This window comes from Malurus melanocephalus, unplaced genomic scaffold, assembly GCF_030028575.1.
Source record: "Malurus melanocephalus ecotype Western Australia unplaced genomic scaffold, MMel_1.1 scaffold_24, whole genome shotgun sequence".
Lineage (NCBI taxonomy): Eukaryota > Metazoa > Chordata > Aves > Passeriformes > Maluridae > Malurus > Malurus melanocephalus.
The window spans coordinates 851,024-877,712 of NW_026623256.1; the positions used below are offsets into that span (position 1 = coordinate 851,024).

Consider the following 26,689-nt stretch of genomic DNA (forward strand, 5'->3'; position numbering starts at 1 on the left):
TATAGTGAAATAGACTATTTTATTGCTGCACACATGCTTACACATTTCTTCTTAAATATAATGTCACTCTGGTAAATTTTACAATCTTCTTAATTCAGCAAGTGGCTAGTAGTAAATAAAAAGGACAGAGGCAACAAAACACAGAAAGGACACYGGGAACAGAAGAAAAATCAGAAGATTTTTATTTCGTGATAAAATCATTTGCAGCAAGAATAAAGTGAATTCAAATCTAAGTTTTGTCCTAGCTCATCTTAATTAGAGAGCTTGCCTGCATGCTGACCATCTGCTTATGCATGCTTTTGGATAGCCCTATATTGCCAAAGGGGCTGGGGGGAGGTAAAGGATCCCGAGTAATTGGACAAYCTGACAGGCCTCACAGATGTGACCACTAAGTGCACGCAGACAGATGAGGCATTTGCTTGGAGGCCCACGTGGACTTGCACTGCTGGAGAGGCAGATCAAAAGGCCACGCTGACCTTTTCTCCCAYATGTACAACTGCAGCCTCACTTGCTCCACGCTTAAGGACGCAGGAATGGAATTATTCAAGAGCAGCCATATGGAAAATGCTTCCCAGCACTGCTGCTCCTCCTCTGCCTTCCTCCTGCTTTRCCCACAGCCAGTATCCATTTGCTGTAGCAGCTGAGGCATCTGTAGAGAAAAGCATTAGCACATTCCTTGATAACCCTGCTTCTGCATCTCGCTCAGTACAAGCAGAAGGCAAAGGCCACGTCCTGTTCTCCAGTGGCTCCGTGCAAGCCTCGTGGGCTGTCACAACCACTGCTGTGGAAAGCCAACTACTGAGATGTCAGAAGCRGAATTTCTGCTGGAGGAGAAGAGAKGTGATAAACTAAACATCCTGCCTATGTTCAGTGTTATCTTCAGCCATATACAGAGGAGAAACACAGGGAACTGAACCAGCTGATTTCTGTAGCAGGTTTTCATGAGCCTGACACTCCACTTATCAAGGAAACAAGCAGTTCTCCTTTCACTCTTCTTTCTCCAAAATATATGTGACATCATATTAAAGCTTCCCCAATAGCCCTTCCCCTSCCCAAGTTCAGAGAGATGCCTTGATCAGTACTTGTGCTCGGCTCTTTGGTGGTCCTCTCAAAGACACACTGAGCTTAGAGGTGGATGTGGAGGTACATTCCACAAATCACACAACAAATGCACAYCACTGTCCCAAACAGAAGCACACTCCTGCTGCTTCCTGCTTCCATGCAGCAACACACTCCTGCAGGGACACATCCTCCACCCTCACCCTAATATGACTGCAGAAAACAAAACACAACAACTCCTTGCACTTCTTCACAAGGGTTTTGAAACAGAATTGAAGCACACGCTGCTTGATTAGCCCTGCCACCACCATCCCCTGCCCCAGAGACTTGATCTGCAAGAGAYACCACTTAAACCCAGATGACAGTGCACAAACATCTGGGGTTCAGTTACATCAGTGAACCTCATCCCTGCTCCCACCACCCCAGATCTATCCTCATCTTCTGTTAAACACAACTCAATCCTGATACATGATTTTGCTGAAGTCTGGATTTCCCCAAGTACAGTGGCCAAAGCCCAGAGTCCCCTCCCCACAAGTGAGCCCACCCTGCCTAGTGCAAGGGGTGCCCAGAGCCTGCCCATCCACCTGCCAACAGCTTGTGAGGCAGTGAGGCTGCACGTCTCACCTGCTGTGAGGTATCAGTCTCTCACCTGATGAGGTTACCAAAGAAGAAAAACCCAACTGCCCAATATATTCACACCTGAAGCAAGTCCCTGCCAAACCCCTAATCTTCAAACCCTATAGCCATGAGAGGCAACAGCACCATTACAGAAAACAACACCCTGAAGCTGCAGGGGATCCTTGCCCAGTTCCCATATTACACAAAGCACCCCTGACAAAGTATATTTCAAGCTCCTGCCTCATGAAGTGACCAAAATGATTACATGAGTTGATCATGGAAGTCCAGCCTGTGCAGGATTCTCCATGTGCTTCACTCAGTGCCTCTTCTCCCTCCCTATGCACAGCAAGGAAAAGCATGCCCAGCCTGTGCCCTGGAGAGCCGAGACTCACCCCACACCATTCCAGAGACGGACAGCTGCAAGGGCAGCCCATCTGGCAAGGCAAGGGTTATGCAGGGTTATCACCTGCTGATTAGTGCCAAGGAGAAGGAACACCATTACCCTCATTAGGAATCCAGGCAGACAGCATGAGATAACRCGACCTACTGCAGAACACAGATTCAAAAACATTCATTGTTACGAACAGTGAATTTCCTGAAGAACTATGAAGCTACAAGGCTCAAGGCTGAGCAAAGCCAGAAAGTCACAGAGTGGGACAGCAGCCCTGTAAGAGACGCAAAAGGCCCCTCTCCTTTTAAAAAAGATTTCCAGTGACCCCCTTTCTGGACCCACCAGCAACTCAGCCTTGCCCCATCACAAGGGACAAAAATAAAGGGAAAAGTGCTGTTTCMAAGAAGAAGGTGTTTCCTTCCCCTCTTAAAAAGAAAAGGATTGCTCTTCCTTCTTTTGTGCATTGAAAGCTACTGCTTTCTAAGAATGAAAGGATTCTGGTCTCTACTGTATTTCCAAACATGCTTGTTCAGAAAGCAAAGCTTTTAAATTCTGAGCACTTCAAAGCAATGAAAAGCTAGGGAAGACCTAGAAATCACTTTGTTTTGTTTTTTTTTTCCATCTAAGTACTAAAATAGCAGGTAAAGACAGTGCCTTCCACATAAACAAGTACTTCTGTGTCCCTGTTAGGGAAGCACTGTCCACTTCTGCCAGTCTTATAATGCTGACAGTGACAGTGCTGACCTCCTTTCCCATGCACTCATTAAGAGTTTAATCCAGTTTTGTTCCTCTACTGCTGGTGATTCAACAATATTCTGGCATGAGCCAGCTTCAGAAGYGTATTGCTGGACCACAGATCAGGATGGGTCCTAACCCCAGGCAGTAGGAACTCCCCAGAACAGCTCCCTCACCACTCCCAACAGCTCAAAGTCTCCTCTCTGCACTGCATTGTACAAAGGAGCAGCTAGTGACTTAGGCTGAGCTTTGGGAGCTACTTCTGAAAGGAGAAACAAAAGAACAAAGTAAAACCAAACACAAACCAGAAATGCAAATGTCCAGACAAATAAATTAAAAAGAAACCATGCCTGAAGGTGGATGGGAAGGAGGACAAAGAACAGGAAGCGGGACATTCAGACTCAGATGTTCTTGCACTCGGAGCCAATGCAGTGAGGGCTGTGCTGTGCAGGCTGCATGACAGGCAGGGTTTGCACACATCAGCATTCGAGCCCTATACTGGCCAGAAGGTTTTCCAGAGCTTCCAGTTTCTGGTTGGCTTCCTCAATGGCACTGTAAGTCTGCACATTGCTGGTAATGTGGAAGCGGATGTCATCGACCAGAGGGATGGAATCGGTCTCCTGCCGTTCCTCCACAGCCTCTGCATTCTCCTTCACAGCAGCTGCAAACTCCTCCAACTCCACCAGCTGCACCAGAAGGACAAGAGAACCATTAGAAAGACAAAAAGACAGGTGAAGAGATGTAAAGGGTTGGGATAATGGTCTGAGACACTCTTAAAGGATCACACAGAAAATAAAGGAATGCTAGGGTACAAGGAGACGCAAATCCTCCTGTATCTCATACAGACACCACTTGGAGATGCACCCTGCCATCCACCCTAAAGAGGCAGCAATAYTCCAACAAAGAACAGTCTCAGTTGTAAGCAATCTGCCCCTCCAACAGAGCACTATAACCCCTCTAAGCACCCCTGGTTCTGGTATTGGGGCACATGAACACACACAATGTTCCCCCACGAAAGGCTCCCCAGCAGGAACCAGRAGATGTTACCAGACACTTTTGAGCAATGTCTTGTAGCAGAAAAGCYAGTGGGCACTTGTGCCCATTTCAGAACTGGGAGCCACAGATGACTATCCCTCCTYAACTCAGCCCCACCAGCAAGGCAGCTGCTCTGCTCTGCACCCAACCTGACAGAATTGGGTCACCCATGAATGATCCTGCATCAGGCTCCCCAGGAACGAGTGGTGAGCTGAAGGGTGAGAGGCAGCTTCCATCTGTCTGTGCTACTGAACTGTGCCTGGGCACAGCAGGTTGCTGAGCCCTGCTCTSTTACCACACTGCCAAAATCTCTCCCTGCTGCCATCAGTGCATCTCCACAGGATGCTGGCAACCACTGATGTCTGAACATCAGCTAGGGCGGTTCTGTCTGTGCCAACACCCTCAAGAAGGCACATTGCCAATGCTGGGTCCAAGGACTCCCACTCAAGCTACAGATGGGAAATACAAGGGGAAAGCACAAGCAAAACCTACCCTGATCTCTACTTGGGATATTCAGCAGCTTTAAAACCCTTTTTCAGAAGCCATGGGTACATGCTGATGTGTCTGTCATCCCCAAGCTATTCACTGAACAAAGTAACAGCCCCAGAACCATTTTCTTTATTGTTCTCACATGCCAAAAATATTTTCACACCTTTCAAGCTGCAGGTGAAAATGTTACATTCCCATGTGAACTGTACAAGTCATTTATAAAGATCTGTCTCAGGATAAAAACACTTCACAGATTCYAGTTTATCCTTCCATATGGCAATTTTCTCCAAGAGTCCTGAGACTAAGCTATAACCACTCAGAATAACACTTAAATGGAGCCCCACAAGGAAAACTTCAGTGTTAAATTCATTACTTCTTGCTGTTCAACAGCAATTTTTTTTCTCTGTGCAAACCCCTACTATTTGACTTGTAATCCTGGAGAGGATTAAAGGTCACATTGAYTTCTCCTATCTACAGCATTATGCAAGGAAGCCCTGCCCCCAGCAAACACCAAAAAGGATTTCCTGCACAGAGCTCCTCTGCACATCTGGGCTCCCCAGGCTGCAGCTGGTGTATTCAGGCAACACCACGGCTACTCTGGGCACCATGGCTGAAAGTTTAGTGAAAATCACCTGCCCCTGGTACTTGCAAAGCTTTATAGACAACTTTTGCACTCCACATTCCACAGGGATGTAYTAGACAGGGACCAGAATCTGACTTATTATGGTGACATCAGGTGCTGCCCCACTCCTCCTCCTCTGTCCTAGGCCACCATGTGCTTTGCTAGTCAATGGCTGCTCATTTTCAGCAAACATATTAATCCAGAGAGGACAACCATTAACTACAGACCAAAGTACAACCATTCAATCTGCTTTCTCTATGGCTTGATCAGTGATGTGGTCACTGCCAAGGGGAGTGTTTTGGTACAGTCAATGGCTAGTCAATGGCTGCTCATTTTCAGCAAACATATTAATCCAGAGAGGACAACCATTAACTATAGACCAAAGTACAACCATTCAATCTGCTGTCTCTATGGCTCGATCAGTGACATGTGGTCACTGCCAAGGGGAGTGTTTTGGTACCTTCTCGATGATCTTGGCCATGTACTCYGTGCACTGGTCCTCCAGTCGGGTCAGCTGGAACAGCTTTGCAATCCTCCAGATGCTGATGATGTTGTCCTCGTCGAGGATCTGTGCCAGGGTCCTGCCGCAGAGGCGCTTGAGCCCGGGCAGCAGGTACATGTCTGCCACRCACAGCACGTCGTAGGCGTTCTCTGGGGACAGCTGGCAATGCASAGGGGAGTTACTGCCCACTCCTAAGCACACTGCTTGTCTCAGGCAAACTAATGTGCTGTTAGGCCCATTACTGAACAAGTGTTCACTATGCACAGACAGCAGCTCAGTCTTTCAGGCTGGGTGTCCCACTCAGCTACACAGAGGAGTTTAAAGGGAAGCAGGGGGTTTCTGATGCTGCAGGTAACCCCTCCAGCTAAGCACAGGGCAGTGCTGAAACACCAAAATGCACTTGGCTACTAAAAAAATATCCAGTGTGGTAGTGGCAGGAGGCTGCTTTTACCAAATGTACTTCCAAAAGAAACAGAAGAGGCTGGCAGGACAGAGAACCTTGTCTCTCCATTTTTCCTCCCATTATATACTGCTGAACTCGCATTTTGTGMAAAACATGCAAAATTCTCTTAAGCTCCTTCATCAAACTGGCTCTGTTAACTCAGCCTGCATAACCTCCCTGGTAAATGGGTACACTCAAAGACAGAAAATCATACACAAAATGAACTGTAGGTCAGGCCCAATTGGCTAAGAACATATTGAGCACATCAAATACTAGTGGAGCTCTAACATACATTCAAACTGGACTAAATTAATGCACCAGATGCTCAAACTTAAACAGCTGTAAATTACTTTTAACATTTTCAGGCTCTTGGGCAAGAGAATCACCTTCCCATYTCCCTCTTGGGTACTTGCAAGTGATCTGAGGACAAAAAATGTTGTGAATGAAGTTGGAGACACCACCTCCAGCTTCACTCAGCCTCTTCCCCCTGGCTGGGCAAGTCCTACTTTCATCAGCCATCTGCATCACTAAAGTGGAACTAGAGCCTCTCTCTGTTCCTGCTAATGTGAATTGCAAAGAGCTCAGTTACCCACACCCATTGTAACAGTGGATCTGCAGGACACAGCAAGCCCTGGCTGCACAGGAGGTGAGCACCCTTGCACTTAGAGACAGAGCCACACTGGTGTGGATGAGGAATGGTAACTGGTGCAGCCTGGCCCACTCTCCTGCTAACTTGGGTGCAGCAAACACACTGCTGTGCACATCCACACATGTGGTTGTTCACTCTGACAACCACACACAACTGATTTTTTTCATCCCCCACAGCTGACTGCACCTGTGTTTGGACAAACAGCTCCGAGAAAGTGACCCAGCTGTGTAACACCCCACAGCAACTGGGCAGAAGAATGCAAGATGTAGGAGAGCCATGCCATGAGGGCTATAATAAAGCTCTTGGGATTATTAATCAAGTGCTGCTTTGTCCTTTCATAAGCTGCAGGAACCTCAGGAGTTAGAGGTGTTTGAGTCACCGGTATTGATGGCTGCAGCTCCCAACTGCTCCATCAAAAACAAACCTGGCAAATGTTCCTCCAAGAACTGCCCTTGAGCCTACACAAGTATTCTGATCAGCAACTTGTCATTGTGCCTGGAACCCTTTATGCCCTCTGCAAACACTCTTCCCCCCAGCTGCAAAYACTGTCACTGCAGACTGGAGAAATGCAAGGGAACAGGGTCAGGCTGAGGTGCAGTCACAAGGTCAGGAGGATCTTCAAGCAGCTCCTTTCCCTCTCTGCCTGCCCTTTCAGCAAGTGGCTGAGGGAAGTGTGCAGGCAAGCAAAGGCACACCAGTGGCACCCCTGCCCTTGCTGCCTGCCAAACACACTCCTCCCCAGTGCTGCCTGGAGGTGAACAGATCAGCAGAAACAAGGTCTGTCTGTGTGCACTCTGTATGTGGCATCTAACCCAGAGAACAAACACTGCTTGGGGGAAGTGGCACCAGCAGGGACAGCAGCACCTCCAGTCACTGCTCCCATGCCAGAACATSTTCTGGGATCTTGTAGTGAGACCTGCTGAAAGCATTTGCCACAAAACTAAAGCAGGAAGCTAATTAAACATTGGGATTTGCTGCACCTTCCATTAGACGAAAACTAAGTGGGTCAGGGCTGTTTTGTTACTGCCTGTGATCCTGAGCACAGCAAGGCACTGGTCTCCYAATGGAGCCTTTGCCCACCCCAGCAATAAATAACAGTGGAAATAATGACTCCCTACAAATGGAAAAGTAGGCTATGATGCCAAGAGTAAATAAGCAGAATCTCTTAACCAAGCCACAYCTCCAAGTGTGTTCAATCTGCCATCTACTGGCAGCTCCTTCCCTTATCTTTCCACAGAGCCCAAGAAGGAAAGCTACAAAGCCCTGTATTTATCAAATCGATAAACAGCATGCAACCTAATTTCCAGATTTCTATTATGGAATAAAAGACTAGGGATTTACCTCCTGAAATCATGCACACGAACTACAACCCGACCTGGCTAACTGCACATCCCAGTACGTGGATTCCTGAGACAAAAGTGAGGCMGCAGAGTAGGTCAGTGAAATTTAAGAACACACACACACACACCCTTCTGCAGATATAAAAAAGTACTGCTGAAAACACCTCAGAGCTAACCAGCACTGAAGGAAGGATCAATGGCTGGCCTCACCTCTGTATCATCACTGTAGATGTAGTAGAGGACCCGGATGAAGATGTCTTCTGAGATGTTGTGGAGAGTCACCACAGGGATGCTGGGCTGTGTCTGCAGCTCCTCACTCTCACTGAAATGATCTTCAAGGAGGGCTTTGAAATAATCACTGCGACCACAGAAAAATGCCTGGAGAGGGAAGGAAAACCAAAACATTGGCATCTTGCTCACTGCACCAAACCAAAGCACTACCAGTCAGCTGTCAGAGCAGCTCAAAGATATTTCAGAAGCTCAGACTCAGTAACTTTGATTTTCCCTATATTTTGAAGCTATATATCTAACATTTTTCCATATCTTATTCTATCCATGCCTATCCTCACAATCACAAACACAATTGGTAAACTCAAGAGATTTGAAATTAGCATGGAGCCTGCATTGAGACTGGATCTCAAAACTCATTCTGGCTGCTGTTCACCTGCAGACCAAACATTCCCTTCTTCAGACACTGAATTCACAAGTCAGCAGCARCAGATTTTGCAGCTGTGAATGCTGTAGATGTATTTATAAATCTATCTCCACACCTCTGAAAGAAAGGCAGGCTCTGGTGCTTTGTTAAATGCTTTACATGCAGTTTTCTGGCTGAGTCAATCCTGATTTTGCAGAGTGTATCTAGCATAGAAGGAGTGGGGGGCACAAGTAGATTAGATTCATGGCAGAAAGGGAAGGAGAAGGAAATACAACACAAGCACATACCTTATGGCACAAGAAGTTGTAATCTTCCACCCGGAAGCACACRTCAGGACAGCTGTTGAAGTTGTCAGTGCTGTCAAATGGCAACTCCCCAAAACCAACCTAGGAAGAGAAAGCAGAAAACCCTTCCTTTACATTCCTGCTGTAAACATGGTCCTGAGTTCAGAYTTCTTTGTTTTTCCAGAAAATACTAACCCTCTATTCCCTCAGCACAATGCTGAGCACCAGAGATGCTCTGAACACAGATTCCAATGTCAGAAAAAGAAGAACTTGCACKGCTGATAAAGAGGTATCCCTGACACCTTTGGAAAGTGTTTCTTTGCCATCTAACAAGGCAGGTAACCAAGTGGAGGCGAAGTTTACATTTGTAAATTAGCATACTGGAGCTTAGGGCCAGCCTTTTACTGTGTGCATGTAATAACATATAGATTACATCCATGTATACACCAGTTTGAAATGGTTTGGCTACAATTGCCTCATTTGAATAATCCAACATTGCTAAAGCATGTTTTAGATTTCTGATTTGATTTGCAGCCAAAGGTAGTGTTGTTGCAGTATTAATACTCCAGTGAATTATTTTAACACCAACACACCTCCRCCCAGTCCCACATGCCAACAATGACAGCAGACACCAAAAAAAAAATCTGTTTGCCTTATGTTATTTTAAAGTGATACTTCCAAATATTTTCCCTTTCACCTTATTCTATACACTATGTAATTCCATTGTAAAAAAAAAAAAAAAAAAGAAAAATTATATTCCCAGTCATGTGGCCAAGACTATGGAAACAAAAGYTTCCCCTGGTTCTATGCTTTCCAAACACATGCCCCTGAGGTACCTCAGACAAGGAGTTTATTCCTGCTGCCTTTCATCCAAGAAAATTATATCCCATATTTGACCCCAGGAAAACCCTGGGCTGACAATAAAGATCAGACTCACAAGAGCAGACTGGCCATTTCCAACCCACCTGCCTTCAAGCTGACTTTGAGCTCTACTGAGGAGCCAGATGACTCCTCCCCACCAAGCCAAACAAAGACTCAGCCTGGACCTTGCTGGTGGGAGATCTCAGGCAGCCTCAGCTCACACACAGTGAGGTTTCTCACAAAACAAGTTCTCAGATGTGGCACAGCACCAAGCTGGCAAAAGCTCACACCACCACTGACCATGGCAATCTGGACCCATTTACCACACTCTGTCTGTCCACAACAGCATTTGGCAGCTTCTGATTCCTAATCACAGGAGAAGCCCAGGCATGCAATCATGCACAAGGCTTTGCAGTAATGCTGCTCWCCACAGCACCTCTCTCCTGCAGTTTGGCTCACAAACCTTGATACAATGCCACTCTGTGGTGCAGGAATTTTAGTTGAGACAAACACCACATCTCCAACATGCATCCCTTCTTTGCTCTCCTTTCACTGACCAGAGGTAAATGTCTAAAAGGAGTCATCCTTCAGGAATGGATATGGGAGTTTTATTCGTCTCAGAGTTTGCCTCCTGGATTATAAATTCCTCTGGGCTCAATTTCCTGCTTTTAGCCTTGCCTGGTCCCCACTCTGTTGCTCAGGTTTACAAGGTCATTTCCAATTCCTATTACAAAAGCAGGTTCATGTCTTTGTTTCTCCCATTCAGCATGAAGTGGCTTTGCAGAATTTTCCCTTTTACTGCCCTTTCAAGTCTCTACTACTTCTACTCTCCTCCCCTGTCATGCTTGAGGAATCTAATCTCCTTTTCAGRATCTCCCTGCAGAAAATTGGCTTATTCAGCCCACCACCCCTATTCATACAACCTCCTTCACAGGACTCTGTCCAGGCAAAGCACAGCTGCCAAAGTCAAGTATTCTGTCCAGGAAGCACAACACTGTCCAGCCTACAAGGTGCAAAARCATTCACAATAATTCAATCACCATATAGAAATATCCCCAATACTCTCACTCTCCACCATCATATGTGGAGGATCAAGTCTTTGCTGSTACACATTTCCTATTAGAGCTTAAATAGAAATGTTGCTGGAGGCAAAAACATACAAAACAAATCAGTGGCAGCAATTTGTACCTTGGCCAGATTATCTCAGCAAGAAAATTGTAAATAAATTACACCACAAAATACAGSGGTTAGTGATCCAAGAGAAGATTAGCAGCTCGCAACCAGATGCAAGTGGATTGGATGCAAAAAAAAATTAAATTGGAAACATGTTGTAAATATTTCAGTTAATCTGCCTTTGCCAAATGGCCAAAGCAAGCACAGGAGTCACTGCCATGGACAACCACAGCACACAGGTGCAGACAAGATGGAACCCATCTACTTGTTTCAAACTGTTCTATGTATTACAAGASCCAGTTTTACCCCAAAAGTGGCAAATGGTACTTTTTTTGCAGCTACACCAAATGTCAATGTGGATGGAAAGAACAGTATTTATTTCATGGAAAACTCTGATCCTTTTAACTCTGACTTCATTTTGGCTTGGAACACAAAGTCTCAGTTAAAAGGTAATTGAAAGACAGCTACAAGGAAACCCTGTGGCTACACTTATTTACAGCCCTAGTCTGTAACTCAGAGGTCACCTGGCAGACATGAAATGAAGAACCAGGTAGACAGTGGAAAGCCACATGGTTTTTGACAGTTGCCTGGCTTTTCATGGTATTTTACGTAATTCTGTCACTATTAAATTTTATTGCAACAAACTGAGGAGGCAGCTGTTGTGAACAAYTTCTGCTGACCACTACTACTTTAAAACAAAACAGAGACAACAAACACACTTATAAAAGGAAAATTGAAAAAAAAAATATAAGGCTTTCAAGCAAAAGCAGGAAAGAGAAACAAGGTACCAGAATTATAAATGCGTTTGAGATTTCAAAGAATAGATAGCTCTCACTCCARAAAATAGTAATAAAGAACCCTAATTGGATATCAAACACTCATTATTGTTTTAGTTATATAACATACTACCAAGTATGAAATTTGAATGCACAAAGTTTCTTGCATCATTCAAGTATCAAAGACATTACATTACATAAATGACAAGTATCAAAGTACATTACATAAATTATTTGTTTATATTGAAACATAAAGCTGAATACATCCCGATTTCATACAACTGGCATTACATGACATGCATCAGCTCAAAATGTTTCTTGCCAAATTCTGAAAATGCTGGCTTTTATCCAGAGGCCAAATACCTTTTTTGTTCAGCATAGGCTGGAAAACAAATAATGTGTGTTTCTCTTGAGAACACTGATATCTGTGCGTGACTATTCAGTTGTTCCTGACATTTTAGGTTACATAGTTTGTATACTATGCCTTGCATGGCAGCAAATCCTGCAAGAATGAGGATGTGCAATGTTTCTGACCCAGAACAAAGACATCCAATTCACAGAGTTTAACAATTTGGAAACCTTAGGATGAGATATAAACAGCATTAGGCTGAAGAGCTTTGTTCATATATTCTTTGCAAGTTAAAAAAATGAGGTACCTAGAGAGAGAAAAATGGGAATCCTTTAGAATTTCTCAGGCTTAAACAAAGCACCTACACTTGTGCATGGTACACAAATTCTCCAGTGAGCAGGTGTGTGCCCATGCCCTCTTCACTTGTACAGCTGTAATAAGTCTAATGCTGCCTTCATTCCAATCTATGAACCCAGTAAGAAAACCCAGCTCACAACACACAGCACTGTCAGATAATTACATTATTCTTTTCCTTCCAGCTGCTATTCTGCATGAAAGAATTGAGAAGGAAAGTGTTTCTAATTCTCTAGAAGAACAGGTTAAGCCAACAGGACTATGCCATCAAGGTCTGGAAACAAGCAATCAAACAGCAAGTATTCTTTTTAAAGAAGAAGTGACTTAAAATATATGTAAATCTCACTGTTTGGGGGTCCATGATCCTTTCTTTAATTCATGGGGAGGTAATCTGAAGCTTACTTATAGTATCACCTCCCTTTAAAGCCTCCAAACACACAGAAAAGCATATTGGAACACACAAATAAATGTAGARTTATTCAGAGGAGGCAGGTTACATGGGAAAGATTTCTGAATTGGTAGTTGTAAATGTGATAGAGAAAAACTCACTCTATAGTGAACTATATCTGAAAAAAACCAGTACAAAACATGTTGGCTTATTAAGGTAAGAAACCTTATCCATGTGCACACACACACACACACACACACTCTCTGCACCAGACAGATCTATTTGGCAAGGGACAGAAAGAGAAAAGACAGTAAAACTTTGCTACATCACTCAGTCATACAACCTCTGGGCACAGCAGCCACCTAAAATGAGTCCACATTATTTAATACAGTGGTTGGTACAAGAAAGAGGAAGAGCAAAATTAATCTGCTGATATTAAGAAAACACCCAATGCAGAAAGAATGAATACAACTAATAGCTATCCTGTTCTGCAAATGGGAGAGAAGATCCACATACATGATCCTAACTAATTACATGATGAGTATTTTAACTTAGTGAACATCAACCTGTGGGGCTATTTCTGAGGGGCAAGACATAATTAGGAAAAGCAGACCTATTGCCAGTCAAGTTAAATTCTCTTCAGAGGGACTCATATTTCTGCTGGAAACATTTTCAGGGTTTGGAAGCATCTCTTCACTGCAGTGTGTCAGTTCCTAGCAAGCAAGCCCAGCAAGCCATCTTCCACCTATATATCCACCTACAATACCTGCCACTACAACATTTCTAAATCTCAAGAAGGGTGGCAAAGACAAGAGCTGGGGGCCAGCTTGTGTCCCACTGTATTCAATGGAGAAATCTCCACCAACCACACGGAAAGGGTTTTATTTACTAAGATTCTGTTGGGGGGAATATCCAAGGGGAAAGACCAGCACTGATGGCCTCATGAMACAATTTTACAGCATTTCCAAGCAATAAAAGCCTTTTAGCATTTGGAGCACCAGCAAACACTACAGTCTAACTAGCAATAACGTGACTGGACACAAGTGAGCAGATATCCCAGCCCCAGAGAGCCCCCAAGGAGTAGAAGTGCTCCCTACCCGCAGTTCGGCTGGCAGGGCGCAGTCTGCCAGGAGAGCCAGATCTTCCTGCAGCCGGCAGTTACCTGTGGGCTCAATCGTCAGCACTTTCACACAGGTCCCTGGCTTGGAAGAGACTGGAAGAAGCAAAAAACAAAAGAGAGGAGATGCCTAAATTCCTCTACGAACATTCTCCCCCATTTAGATAAGACACTCCAGGAAAACCAATGTTATTGCTGTTCAGCTTTTAGTGCAAAACACACACAATTCTTCCACGCATGCACACACACATTCAGCACCCCTCAGTACCACYGACAGGGCTGCAAGGGGATTGTCTCTCCTGAAACCTCCTCTTAATTCCTTATGCTGGAATATCAACAGAGGAAAACAGAGTTGTCACAGACATATTTCAAAGCCCAACTTACTCTTTGGAGTCTATGTAATCAATTACAGTTAAGGACCATGGATCAGGCTGCCCTGATCCCTGTAGGAGCTACTCATACGCTGCCTTCCTCAACTGACAGTGTCACCCAAGGTAAAGCTCATGCCAGGGCGCTTTTTAAAATATTCTGTTTCTGCGCCGCTCTGCTCTGTCATGTGCTCTCACTGGGTCCYATCCTGATTTCACTGCAGGGAACAACAGGACTTATTCCTGTTTAGCCAGTAAGTTCAGCAGGTATGAATCTGTCCTCTACTCTCCATCTGTAGATCCCTGAAGCACAAAGRCCCCAAAGCACCCAGACTCCTGCATGTGCCTGATCTAAGCATCACTACCACCAAAGAGCTCAAACARACCACTCAGAGAGGGCAATTTGATTTGCCTTTTTCAGACCTAGTGTGTCTTCCTATCAGCCTTATCAGCCTACACAATAGAACAGTCCATKACAGTGAAAGCAAAACACATGATCMKACTTKAGTGGTCTTGCTATGACCAAAGYCTAACTTCAAAYGAGTAGCAGCCCAAAGTAGACCCATTGTGATACGATCTGGCTGCCAGCACAGCCTTGCCTGTTTCTGGTTATCTTGCTCCACTCCCTCACGTTTGTTCCCAGGTCAGTGTGGTTACGGGGGAGAACTGGAGCATGTAAAACATTTAAGAGTCCCTGACATACTGGCAAGCATGTGAAAAAAGACAGAGGACCACTGGAAAATGCAAAGCTGTGGTGAAGAAGCCTTAAGATACTGTTGGGAGCCAGARAGACACAGCGTTAACTCTGAAAGCATTCAGGAGAATTTCTGACAGGTATGATTCACCACATTAAAACCCCTCACAGGTGAATCACGCCACCTCGAGACCCCCATTTCTCCTGACATTTTGCACAGCATTACATGAGCTCCATCAGATGACTCCATTGGGTCGTGGGCGAAACAAGACCACGATGTGCCACAAAACAAGATCTCCACCCCCTCCTCCACATCACTGCTGCACCCTTCAAATATGCCACCACTGTGAGTCTCCATAGGCTGCATATCCCAGAAAGATTTCTGGAAAGSGAAGGATAATCCACCAGTACAAAATAGTCAGATACCATGATTGCTACACACAAAGCTCACCAGCAAGAAGACAGGCTGTGATACTAGCATGAAACGTTACCCTCAGATAGATGATTTCCAGGGTGAACAACCCAAGTGGAGGCCTGGCACCAACACAAATTGAGTGCATTTTCTCAAAGAGCCCTGACCACTTACATATCAGCATGAGAGATGGAAATTTCTTACTTTGCAATTAGAAAATTTTTGTAGCAGAGAGAAGCATTTGTATTTCTGTAGTAGTTATTGTAACAGTCACCAGGTCAGGCTCTGTAAGTGCTAATGGACCCAGCAAGTTTTAAGTAGTAAAGGCAAAGCGTTCTCTTGGGATCAACAGAGCATCTGCACTTTCCCAGTGACACAAAAGAACAATGATTTTTCTGAGAAATGAAATGTCTGTTTAGACACTGCATCTCTCAAATTCAAAGGCACAGCAATTGGTATAACATGAAAATCTTTCCTGACAGAGACAACAAAAAACAAAATTGTGAAATAGGAATCAGCTGCTGGCTGCCAGCAAGCAGCAGGGACCATGAAAGAGGAATGCAAGAAAGAGAAATGAAGGGGTTTCTGAAAAAAAAGCAACAGGAACAATGCAAGGAGCTGGAGGGAGTAACCAAACTGTGATTAAGGCTGAGACTGGGTTTCTTCCCAGTCTAGCATAGCTGTATAGCACTGCACATCACCTACCAATGCATCAGTTGCCTTGGTTTTCCTGCTCAATACTTACTTGTAGTCTTCTGGTTAAATTGAGCCAATGTASCACAAAATGTAAGAGCCACAAAAAAACAAGCTAAACTCCCAAAACCTTCAAAATTATGCCACATTCAGATACATCATTGTCCCAATGGCACAATTAGCTAAAACCACAGATTCTGCACATTCAGTGTCTTTGCTACAAAGGTAAGCATCACAAATCCTCCTCTCACCCTTTTTGCCCTTAAACTTGTCCAAGTAACTGCAGAACACCTATTTTATAATACAYGCTCTTCTAAAGGAAAGATTATACCTTAATCTGGACAAATTGTTTGAGCTCTTCCAAACATTGCAATAGTTTTCTCTTGTTACAGCTACAATATCCACACAGGGAAAATAGGCAAGCATTCACACCCAAGCATATYTCAGGTGCAACAGAAGGCAGTAGGTCATCCTCTTCCTACAGTCTGTGCATGCCAAGATACTAAGTGCTTTGGAAATACTGATTAACTCCAGATAATGAGATTGCAGACACTGCAATTATCCAGTGGAGCTGCAGAGGCTCGAGCTCACGTTGTTTCCTTGTTTCAATTTCATAATACAGATGCAAGACATGCCCCTGCTCTGCAGACCTGAATCAGATGTTTATGCCACAGCAAGCACTTGGAACAGGCAGAGCTTCCTAACACGCTCAAAGAAACAGTCACACTTTGTCTAGTGCCAGATAAGATGTGATCTAAGATCTTTCCAATTTTTTAACTTCTATAAGTCTTACATATATGGCTTTCTGCAGAAATCAAGTTTTCCTGCCTTTCACATGAGATTTAAGAAACAAACTTTTAACAGTTGTTGTTTGCTTGAATCCAACCTGCCACAAGTAAAAATCAAGCCTCGTACTTCCATCAGTGCTTTAAATCACCCATTGACTGTCCTCTGTCAAGTTCAAAACTGAAGAACTGTTACCTCCCCAAAGAACAGAGAAATTAAATTATTTGTCCAGTGCCATTATATTTCCAAGCAGTGCTTTTATCTGAAACTTCTAAACTTAACTTAAAACTTTATTTCATTATTTTCCATTTGAAAACCCACCTAGAAGTCAGCTYTTTTGCAGTTAACAGATTTAGGTACCTTCTTTTCTTTCCACAATAATATGAGACTTTAACTGAATGAATTAAGGTGGAATGTCTTTGCTGCACCATGGGACAAAAAGATACAAAGGGAAAAAAAAGATCTCCAGTATCTCACTGAATTACTCAGGTATCAAAAGACAACACAAGATTATTTTGTTACCTGATTACTGAGTCGTTTTTATTTTATATTCATTCACCACTCCCTTTTTCCATCACTTATTTAATATGAACCGATACCATATTTTAAAAAAAWTAAAAAATTTTTAAAAAAACTTTGTAAATACCAAGAAATACATTTCTAATCTGTTCAGATCCATGTTCACATTTGTATTTCCATGCTTGAAGACCTATGATACAGCTTTCATAAGGATTTGTACACTGGTCTACATGGAAACAGCCACACCATGGTAAGCTCATACCCCACCATCATCAAACGGCACATGCCTAAAGGGAGACAAGCACATCGTAATATCTTCCATGTGATTTGCAGAGAAGGAATTTCTTGAGCCAGAAGTACTCTATCAGTTAAGCCCTGCAACTTCAGGAGGCTCAATAATCATAACTCATATTCAAAACGAAAAGGTGAAACAGCTAAATCTTTGCTTCTTAGATCAGGCAAGAAAATGCTATTGACTTTAAAGCTGCAGACTGGAGTGACTTCTCAAAATAAAATTAACTTGACTAAAGGAGTTAACTCAGAGCATGGAATGGGAATCAGAAGCTTTCAGCCTGAAGGTTTTGTTACTTGATAATTTGTTCTGCTTCATGACTAACACCACTTGTGCTGTTTTGATTCTTCTTCACGTGTCCCTTAGCTTGAGCTAAGGAAATGAATGATAAACTCCAACTGTTGGTTTTCATGCAATAAGCTTATGTCATGATTAAATCACAAGCTATTTGGATAACAAAAAGTCCTTAAATAGATGATCATTTTATTTAAGGTTTGACACATCCATGYGTTATTAATATACACATGCCTTCAGAAATATTTCTCTGCTTTTAAAAAAAGCATTACATCTCCCTCTGCACCTATTTTGGGCCAATTACAAAACATTTTACTTTGGTTAGGAGTCAGATAAATGCCAAAAATTACTTCTAACTGTATATACTTTATATTCCCAGGGATTTAAACATGCTCTCTGCTGGAAGGCAGGTCCCAATGTATATTCCACCACGCTCAATTGAATGTCTGGCAACCACAGCACAGTGCTGCTATGGCTGCTCTACTATAAAGAAAGCATCCAGCACAAATGATAAACATGCATGTGTCAGAAACCACTACAGCTGCCCTACAGAAAGACCACATCTGAAAACCAGCATGAAAACATGGAAATTCCACAATGGAATCATTTTCTGGAAGCTGCAAGGACACCATGAAACATCCACCATCACAGGCACAGCAGAGACAAATGCTTACCAAATTCATAGACTTTTTTACATTTGGTCTCCAAATCATCAATGAGATCCTGCAGCCGACACTGCTTGGCCAACCTCTTGCAATCACTGACATATTCTACATCAATATCAAGACGACCTGTCAAGAAGAAATGCAGAYATCTCTCTTAATCCACTGGATTTAGGTGTGAACAAGGCAAAARTAAGGTCTGAAAACTTGATAGCACAGAAATTCATTACTTGGATACACTGCCTCATTTTTCAACATCCACTTACAGTTCAGTCCCAGAAGCTAAGACTTGGTACCCACCACCACTCACCACCTAAATCAATAACAATTTGGCATTTCACTCACATTTCCACTTTCCAGGGTCTATCCTAACAGCTTCATTCAAGAGTCCAAAGACCAAATAAACAGGCTATACAAAACGTTTCTAATTCCCTCAGAAAACAAAAAAATAGCAGCACAATATCAGCAGCATGCCACCACYGGCTACCTGGCTTTGGGTAAGAATAGAATTTAGGCTCGCAAGTTTTCATCCTAGGATCTTTTGCAATCACTGAAAACGTGGCAAGGGACATTTCTGAACACACTATACTGGGAAAGAAGAGCCCAGAAGACAATGTTGTTTTCTGGCACCACCTCCTGGCCTGAGACAGTTCAGCATTTAGCGTGCCCATAATACTACAATCGGGCACTTTCATAGAAGGTTTAGGATCAACTTGTGTTCAAAAAAAATACTAGGAAATAGTCAAAACATTCAGCACACACTGCTCAGGTCTGCCAAACTGAAAATGTCCTACTGGGAAACCTTTCATCACCTTAGGAGACTTACACCAGATRACAGATTTTCCTCAAGTTAAAAATACAGTCTCCAAATTCATCCAACCAATCAACCTAAACTGATTTTGGTTTTAATTGACTGTATAGTTACTGGCAGGACAACAACTGGCAAAAGGTACAAACAACTTGGAAGAGCTGGTGATTGCTCACATTTTCCCTTTCTGCCAGCAGAGAGGATTTGYTGGCAACTCAAGCACCCAAACACTGCTGAGTGCAAGCCTGTGCCACTCAGTGCAGAGGCACAGACAYTGAGCTGTGTCTGCAGCTGCCCACCAGCCATGTGTACACACACAAATGGATAAGGTCATTTACCTGTGTACAGATACTGTAGAAGAGCACCAAAGGCTGCTGGGTTAATCTGAAATAAAACAAGAGAAAGTTACATTTGGAATCACCAGGAGGTTAACAATAAGCTTCAAACAAGATCCTGAAAAAGTCAAAAACCCCACTTTAATRAGAACTCATACACTGCACCTGATTTCCTTGCTCCTCACATAACTAATGGTGCCACTCCACCTGGCTTACACAGCTCCTTACTGTCTCAACTGGTACTAATCTCTCAGGGGATAGGACCTGACTAATGGAGGAACTCCACACACATGGTTGTAATCTAGGCTCTGTAAAATCCAGGTTTTTACTGATCATAAACATTTCTACCTCTTCCTAATTCCAGAGGAAAGACATGTTTTTTGTACACAGAGAGAGGAGAGCAGTGTTATGAGAAACTGGAATTGTTTTGTCACAAGGGGATTTGCACTGCCAGAGTCAAGTTACAGGAACGTGTGCCGAGTATTGGTCGCTAATGGATGGAATGCACTTATGGCCTATTTAGTTCTTGCTGCAAAGGCAACAAAAGGGACTCAATTAATGCCAATTATGGAGGCAATGTCTTCACCACAGACCACCTGTCCACCAGGAATTAGAGAGACTCAACTCATCCCACAGAGGGGTCGTGACACAGCTGGCAGATGGTAACAGCTACCTGCTACTGCAGTTAATTAATATATGTTTGAGCCCTTGACAGAGGGAAAAAAGGGGAGGTATGCAATCTGCAGCCTTTTTTTATCTGAAAAAGATGCTATTTTCCTGCATGAAGTGCCTCCACAAGCCCTTCTCCTTGACTAGGGTMATTCTGAGCCCCGTGAGCTATTCACTGTGGAAGTTAACCCTCAAACTGTCCTTTCTACTCACTTTCCTCACCCAGCTGAAACAGCAAAAGAAAGGAAAGAACTGGAAGCACAGCCTTGCTCACCAATGGATGYTTCAACACTATCATGTTTTTCCCCTTCCATTTGGTCTCAAACATCTCTGCAAAGTAGGCGCTGCGAGCGCTGAGGATGCAGCGGTGGGCACAGAAGGATTTGCCATGAACAATGAAAACAATATCGCTCTGGTAACCCTGCTCCAGCAACCTGTGAGGAACAGACAGAAGGGAAATTCATTGCAGGATGAAAAAGGAGAGAATGGAATTAAGCTAGTGGGGCACATGGTACAATTAGGTCTAAATGGACAAATACCCCCAGGTATTGCAGTCTCTCCCTGTCCAGGGGGAAGGCCAGCAGCGGGGCTGGTACTTCACACACTGGACTGGGATGTCTCACACCCTTCCATATATCAAAGAASTTTTGTTAGTACAACAGGGAGGCTGAAGAATGAAATCTTCCTGCCTCAGGTCAATACCTGAACACAGAGAACAGATTTTAAAGCAGAACTAGATGCCCTCAAGCACATCTCTAAAAGCTAGKACTGCTTTTAAATTGTCAGATATCCAAAAAAGCCCTGCAGAAGGACACACTTTCAAAAAGAACTACCCCACTACAAAGTCAAGTGCAATTTTCCTGCTCTCTGGGCACTGTCAATGTGCATGTTTTAACCATGTAACAAACAGGAGAGGACTTGGTGTCACGCCCCCTCAGAAGAAGGAAGGATGTGACAGGCACGAAATACAGGCAATTACCACATCAGAGGTGAAGCCTTGTTTATGCCTGCATGCCCATACCCTCATTATTTAAAAGGAAGAAACTAAAACTGCTACTTCTAGAGTTTACAGSAACCATCACCAGTGTTTCCTAATGCCCATCATTCCTTGCATACATATCTTCACATACATCCCAAGAAGTCAAATCAGGTGGACATCAGGCATCATCCTCCTTCTAGAGAGCTAGACTGGTGCACAGAAAGGTGTGAGGTCACACACAGAGATGATGTCAGTCTTGAATGCTGATCTCAATCTCCTGCCACTAGAACATCCTTCTAGTATCTTGCCCCAAGTTGCCTTTCAGAGCTGTCCTGCACAGAGAGCTCGAATATGCAGGTGAAGAGCTCAGCAAGGATGAAGGGATGCTCTGCACATGCCTAATGCCCTTACCGCTGCAGGAAGACATCGTAGTAGTCCCTCTTCATGCACTTGGCCGTGATCTGTTTGTACTCCTTCAGCAGCCGGCGGATGGCGTCACTCAGAGCTCCATACAAACAACGCTCCCCATCAAAAGTGTTTGCCTCACACTTTGCTCCTGCAAGACAAACACAGGCACAGGCCAGCAGGCAGAGTTAGATCCTTCTCCAGTGTCCCCAAATGGTCACTAAATGACTGTGACTTGTGGCTGCTGAGATGTTTCACTGTGGTCCCCTATGCTGATGAGCATATTTAAAAAAACTGAGCTCTCCCTACATGCGTGCAACCTAAAGCTGCTCCCCACAGCTCAATCCCTTTCTGAAGAAGTCATGACTTGCTTAAACTGACCCGTGTAAAAAGCCTCTCAGCATGGTTCTAGCAGTACTTGGGGAAGACAAATCTCACTGTTAAAAGAGTGYAATCACTTACTGGAMTGTTAAGAGCACCTCCTGAAAARTAGTTCTGCTTTGTGTAAGACAGRAGAYRCCTCTTTAGGTTAGAATTTGCTAGMAATTTGGAGGGCATTTGMTTTTTCTTATTTAGAATTACACAAGTAGTTAATTAAGATGCTGGGAATGCAAGGAAAACCTTTTGAGATCTGACTCTGTATTTTGGTTCCTCTGGCAGAACAGCACCAGTACCTACAGGAATTTGGGTGCCCAGAACCACATGGGCAGGCACTTGGCCTGAGGAATTTGTCTTGCTTTGTTTGAGATTAGCAAAATCCCTTGCATTTCACCTTCAAGTCCTGCTTACAAAGCCAGGCTATCAGAAGAATACAAGGAAGTTTTACACAGACAATTTTTCATATGAAGAACAAGTCTTAGATCAGCATATTCCCAACACCATTGCACGCTCACAAAACATCAGCTGTGATTTCAGAAAGTCATGCTGCCATGAGCCATCATAGACAGCTTCCCTTTCTGTGCATTTTGAAGATTTCAAGCAAATCGAGAAATTTCAAGCAATTTCAAGAAGCAAATTCAAGCAGCAAATGGCCTGCAAAAGGGACCATGAAGGTGTGTGCAGGGCTCCCTCTGTAGCCTGAGATCGCTGATCAGATGGTTGGTTGTAACAGAARAAGTTTCCACAAGGGACATCTAGAAGGATATACAATCCCAACAGACCAGAGAAAGATACTACACCCATACTAGGACACTTTTGCTCACCATTGGCTAGAAGGTAACGTACAAGCTCCTCATGTCCACACAGGCAGGCATAATACCTGACAATAAGGAGAGAAAGAAAATTAGAGATGCAGTAGAAAGCAAAATTCAGCGTTTTGGCACATCACTACACACAGATCACAGCACCCAGCGTCCCTGAGAAGCGTAAGAGACAAGTCCTCACAGGAGCAAGGAATCGCTAGCGAATAGCAGAAGCCTGATCCTGGGAACAGACTAAGCAGGATCTGTTTCCAGAAATCCCAGGCACTGCAAGGAGATCTCAAGGTCTCCGACTGGGTTCARCATCTTCTGTTGCACCACCAGCTGCCAAATCCATCCTCATTTTATTGGAGATCATTTCATGGGCACTCAGCAATCCACTGAATTCTCAAAAACACTCCTTGTTCCTTCTGTTGTCAGTCTGACTGCTGCAGGCTATGCCAAGGGGGGAACAGCTTACACCACATGTACAGCAAATCCACCCCCCTAAATTCTACTAACAATGGGTTTTGTTTTCTCTCTCACAGTCTAAGCCTTTCATGATTCTTTTTCACAAGGACCTACAAACTAGGAGAATTCTGTAACGTGCATTGCAGCTAAATGTTAGTCTGCCTTTACTTTGGGAAGTTATTCTGTACTCTAAATATATTGCAGATGTCTGACTGTACTTTGGAATTGTGGGGAGGTAAAAAGCTCACAGAACATTCCGCAGCCCCTCCATGGGGATTCCWCATTACCTACTGCACATTCACAACCTTACCAGAAGACTATGGTCCCACAGTCACTTGGCATTWTACCAGGCCAAGCTTTCACCTGAAAAGACATGCCAGAATGCCATAGACTTTGGTGAGAGAAAAACCTAATCTACCAAGAGCACAGTGCTTAATCCAGGTAATTTGGTCACAAAGCCTGTTTCGCAGCATCCCCAGCAAGCCKCAGCCAAACAGAAAGACAAAGATACACATAGCACAGCACCCACAGGAAAGAGAAACAGAACTACGTAGCCAAAGCTCGAAAAAAGCAGAACCTGAGACATTTTGTAGCAATGCTCGTAGCAGTTGATGCAGAGAGAGTAAAGGAGCTCTGAAGCCCTACCCCCCGCCCAGCCAGTGCTCCAGGCTGCAGCACTCACAGGGGTGTACTGTCCCATTTATCACGGACATTAATTTCCACATCTCGCTGTTCAAGAAGGTATCTGGAAGAAATGGGAGAGAAGAAAGTTATAACTTCATGCAGCTACTCACTCCATTACATTCTCCTCTTTCAAATGAAACTTTGAGYTCATAGAGTAACTTCCAAAGCTATGACAGGATCTGGCTGACTGAACTTGGGAAGCTGTTAGCTGAAGTGGCATCAGCCAAATCTTCAACCCAAAGAATGGTGTTCTACAACATGGCCTGGCAGCTCCCTTCAATCTTAAGTGGTGCACATGGGGAAAAGAGGAAAATCAAATCTMTCTCTATCAGGGCAGCAACCTCAAAAGAAGCCTGAGTACTTCTGCAGTATCTTCACATTACCCAACAATGCTCCCAGCCTTGATGCTTACCACTGAATGGTCAATTTTACAAGGCCAAGGCTGGACTCCCATCCTGCTCATGGCTTTTCTTGACAAAAGCAACAACACCAGTGTCACTCCAAACTGCTCTTAAATCCTGCCACTTCCTTGTCCTGCACATTTAGGCTTGATCAAATGCTGCCAGCACTCCCTCTTTGGCACATTTAGACAGTGGGCTTTGCCTTGCAGACAAATCTGCACAGCCTGGTTGTACTGCAACAACCACACATAAAAATCCCTCTCAGCTTTTACAAAGACTCTCAAGTTTTGGGGATTTTTACCCACCATGTGGACCCTCCCTATCACACCCTTCACCTTTGTTCTCTCCAGCTTCAGGTTCCTCTGACCATATTCAACATGCCGAGCAACTCAGCTCCTTTCCACTAAGTTCCATGTGGTCAATCTGTCCCCCCTGCTCTGACAGCACTCTCAGACTCTCATTTCTCCACCATTACTCCTATACTTGTCATCTTACACCTCTGCAAGACCATCCCCCAAACCCCTTCTCCTACAGTAGACCTGCAATTTACTGCTTGCTATGATTTATTCCAACATGATCACAGATAACAATGCTCTCCAGACCTCATTTATCTGCACATTTATCCTTCCTTATCAAGCACCTGGAAACCGAGGTTGCCTCGGACTATCTGGCATATCACACATTAAGAGATGGAAGAATTAAGCAGCATAAAAAGGTGAAGAACAGTCTTAGATTCAAATCATGAGTTGCAGGAAAAGTCTTTTGCAAACCCTGGACCTTTGAATTACAACATCCCTTCACCCTGCAGCCAACAAGCCCATCTGCCTCTTGATCTGAAAWCACTGCAGTTAAGCTGTGCTGCTTTGGTATAAGCAAGGAGACTTGACCTGAAATTTAGTATCCCCGTATTTCTGAGAGATACTCCTACACTCTACAGCACAAGGCGTCTAAACATTTCCATGACGATTGCTTCCCGGCGATCAAGCTTCCTACCAGCCCAAACACCATTTCCAACGGTGAAGAAAGAGCAGCTGAAGAGAGGAGCCTTGTGCAAGGACATTTGCCACAGGCAGCATCCACACTCACGAGTACGCAGTGCCCGTCTGACACTCAGACACCTGCCGGGACCGGCCACACCTCACCCGAACCTGAGCAGCCCGCTGCACACGCAGCTCCTCGGGGTGCAAGCGAGCTGCATTTATGTAGGAGAAACAAACTGCCCTTTCCGCACCCCGGCACCGCAGCCGCCCTGGGGAGCCCCAAGACTGCTAAGGCCACCCTAGGAAGGTCGGGACAAGCTTCAGGTAAACAAGTCCCGGCGAGGCCAGGCCAGGCCCCGGCTGCCCCGGTGAGCAGGGCGGTTAAAGGCAGCGGTGAGTGCGAGAGACCCGTTCCCCGGCCCGGCTCACCGCACACGGCTCACGTCGCCCTTCTTGCAGCTGGTGAACAGGTCGCTGGTGTCCATGGCCGGGCCAGGCCGCGGGGCGGCGGCGCCGCATTGACGCGGAGAGCGGAGGAGCAGCCGCGGGACCGGGCCGGGCCGAGAGGCAGCGGCGGCGGGGCGGGAGCGGCGGGCGCTGTAAACACGGCGGCGGCACCGCCCCCTCGGCCCCGAGCCTTCCCCGCAGCGCCCCCCGCGGCACGGAGGAACAACTGCGGGCAGCGCTGCTCGGGGACGCGCGGAACGGGGATCGGGAACGGGGACCGGATCGGGAACGGGGACCGGATCGGGAACGGGGACTGCTCGGGAACGGGGACCGGATCGGGAACGGGGACTGCTCGGGAACGGGGACTGCTCGGGAACGGGGACCGGATCGGGAACGGGGACTGATGGGAACGGGGACCGGATCGGGAACGGGGATCGGGAACGGGGACTGATCGGGAACGGGGACTGATCGGGAACGGGGACCGGATCGGGAACGGGGACTGATCGGTAACGGGGACTAATCGGGAACGGAGCCGGATCGGGAACGGGGACTGCTCGGGAATGAGACCTGCTCTGGAATCGGGATCGGCTCGGGAACGGAGACTGCTCGGGAACGGGGACCGGATCGGGAACGGGGAGCTGCTCTAGAACCTGGGGGAATGATCTAGAACACACCCGAGATGGGCACCTGCCKCAGAATACGGCTGGGAGGGGGTTTGGAACACACGGCAGGGCTACGCGCAGTTGTGATGAGAGATCTCATAAATGCACACA

General features: G+C 45.0%; 1 protein-coding gene across 2 annotated transcripts; it reads right to left on the minus strand.

Moving 5' to 3' along the window:
- ABTB1 (ankyrin repeat and BTB domain containing 1) lies at positions 1–26,079 on the minus strand. Of its 2 annotated transcripts, none has more exons than XM_057390253.1 (12): positions 25,899–26,079; positions 24,087–24,149; positions 22,958–23,013; positions 21,762–21,906; positions 20,646–20,805; positions 19,706–19,751; positions 18,572–18,688; positions 13,820–13,935; positions 8,825–8,923; positions 8,093–8,260; positions 5,410–5,610; positions 1–3,489 (listed from the first exon to the last, which is right to left on the minus strand). In XM_057390253.1, exons 1-12 carry the CDS (start codon positions 25,952–25,954, stop codon positions 3,283–3,285), a joined length of 1,434 nt encoding a protein of 477 aa, XP_057246236.1. In that variant the 5' UTR covers positions 25,955–26,079; the 3' UTR covers positions 1–3,282. The 2 variants fall into 2 exon arrangements, with proteins under 2 accessions (XP_057246236.1, XP_057246237.1); XM_057390254.1 differs by having other exon boundaries at positions 24,050–24,149; positions 25,899–25,963.
- Between the last annotated feature and the right edge of the window lie 610 nt (positions 26,080–26,689).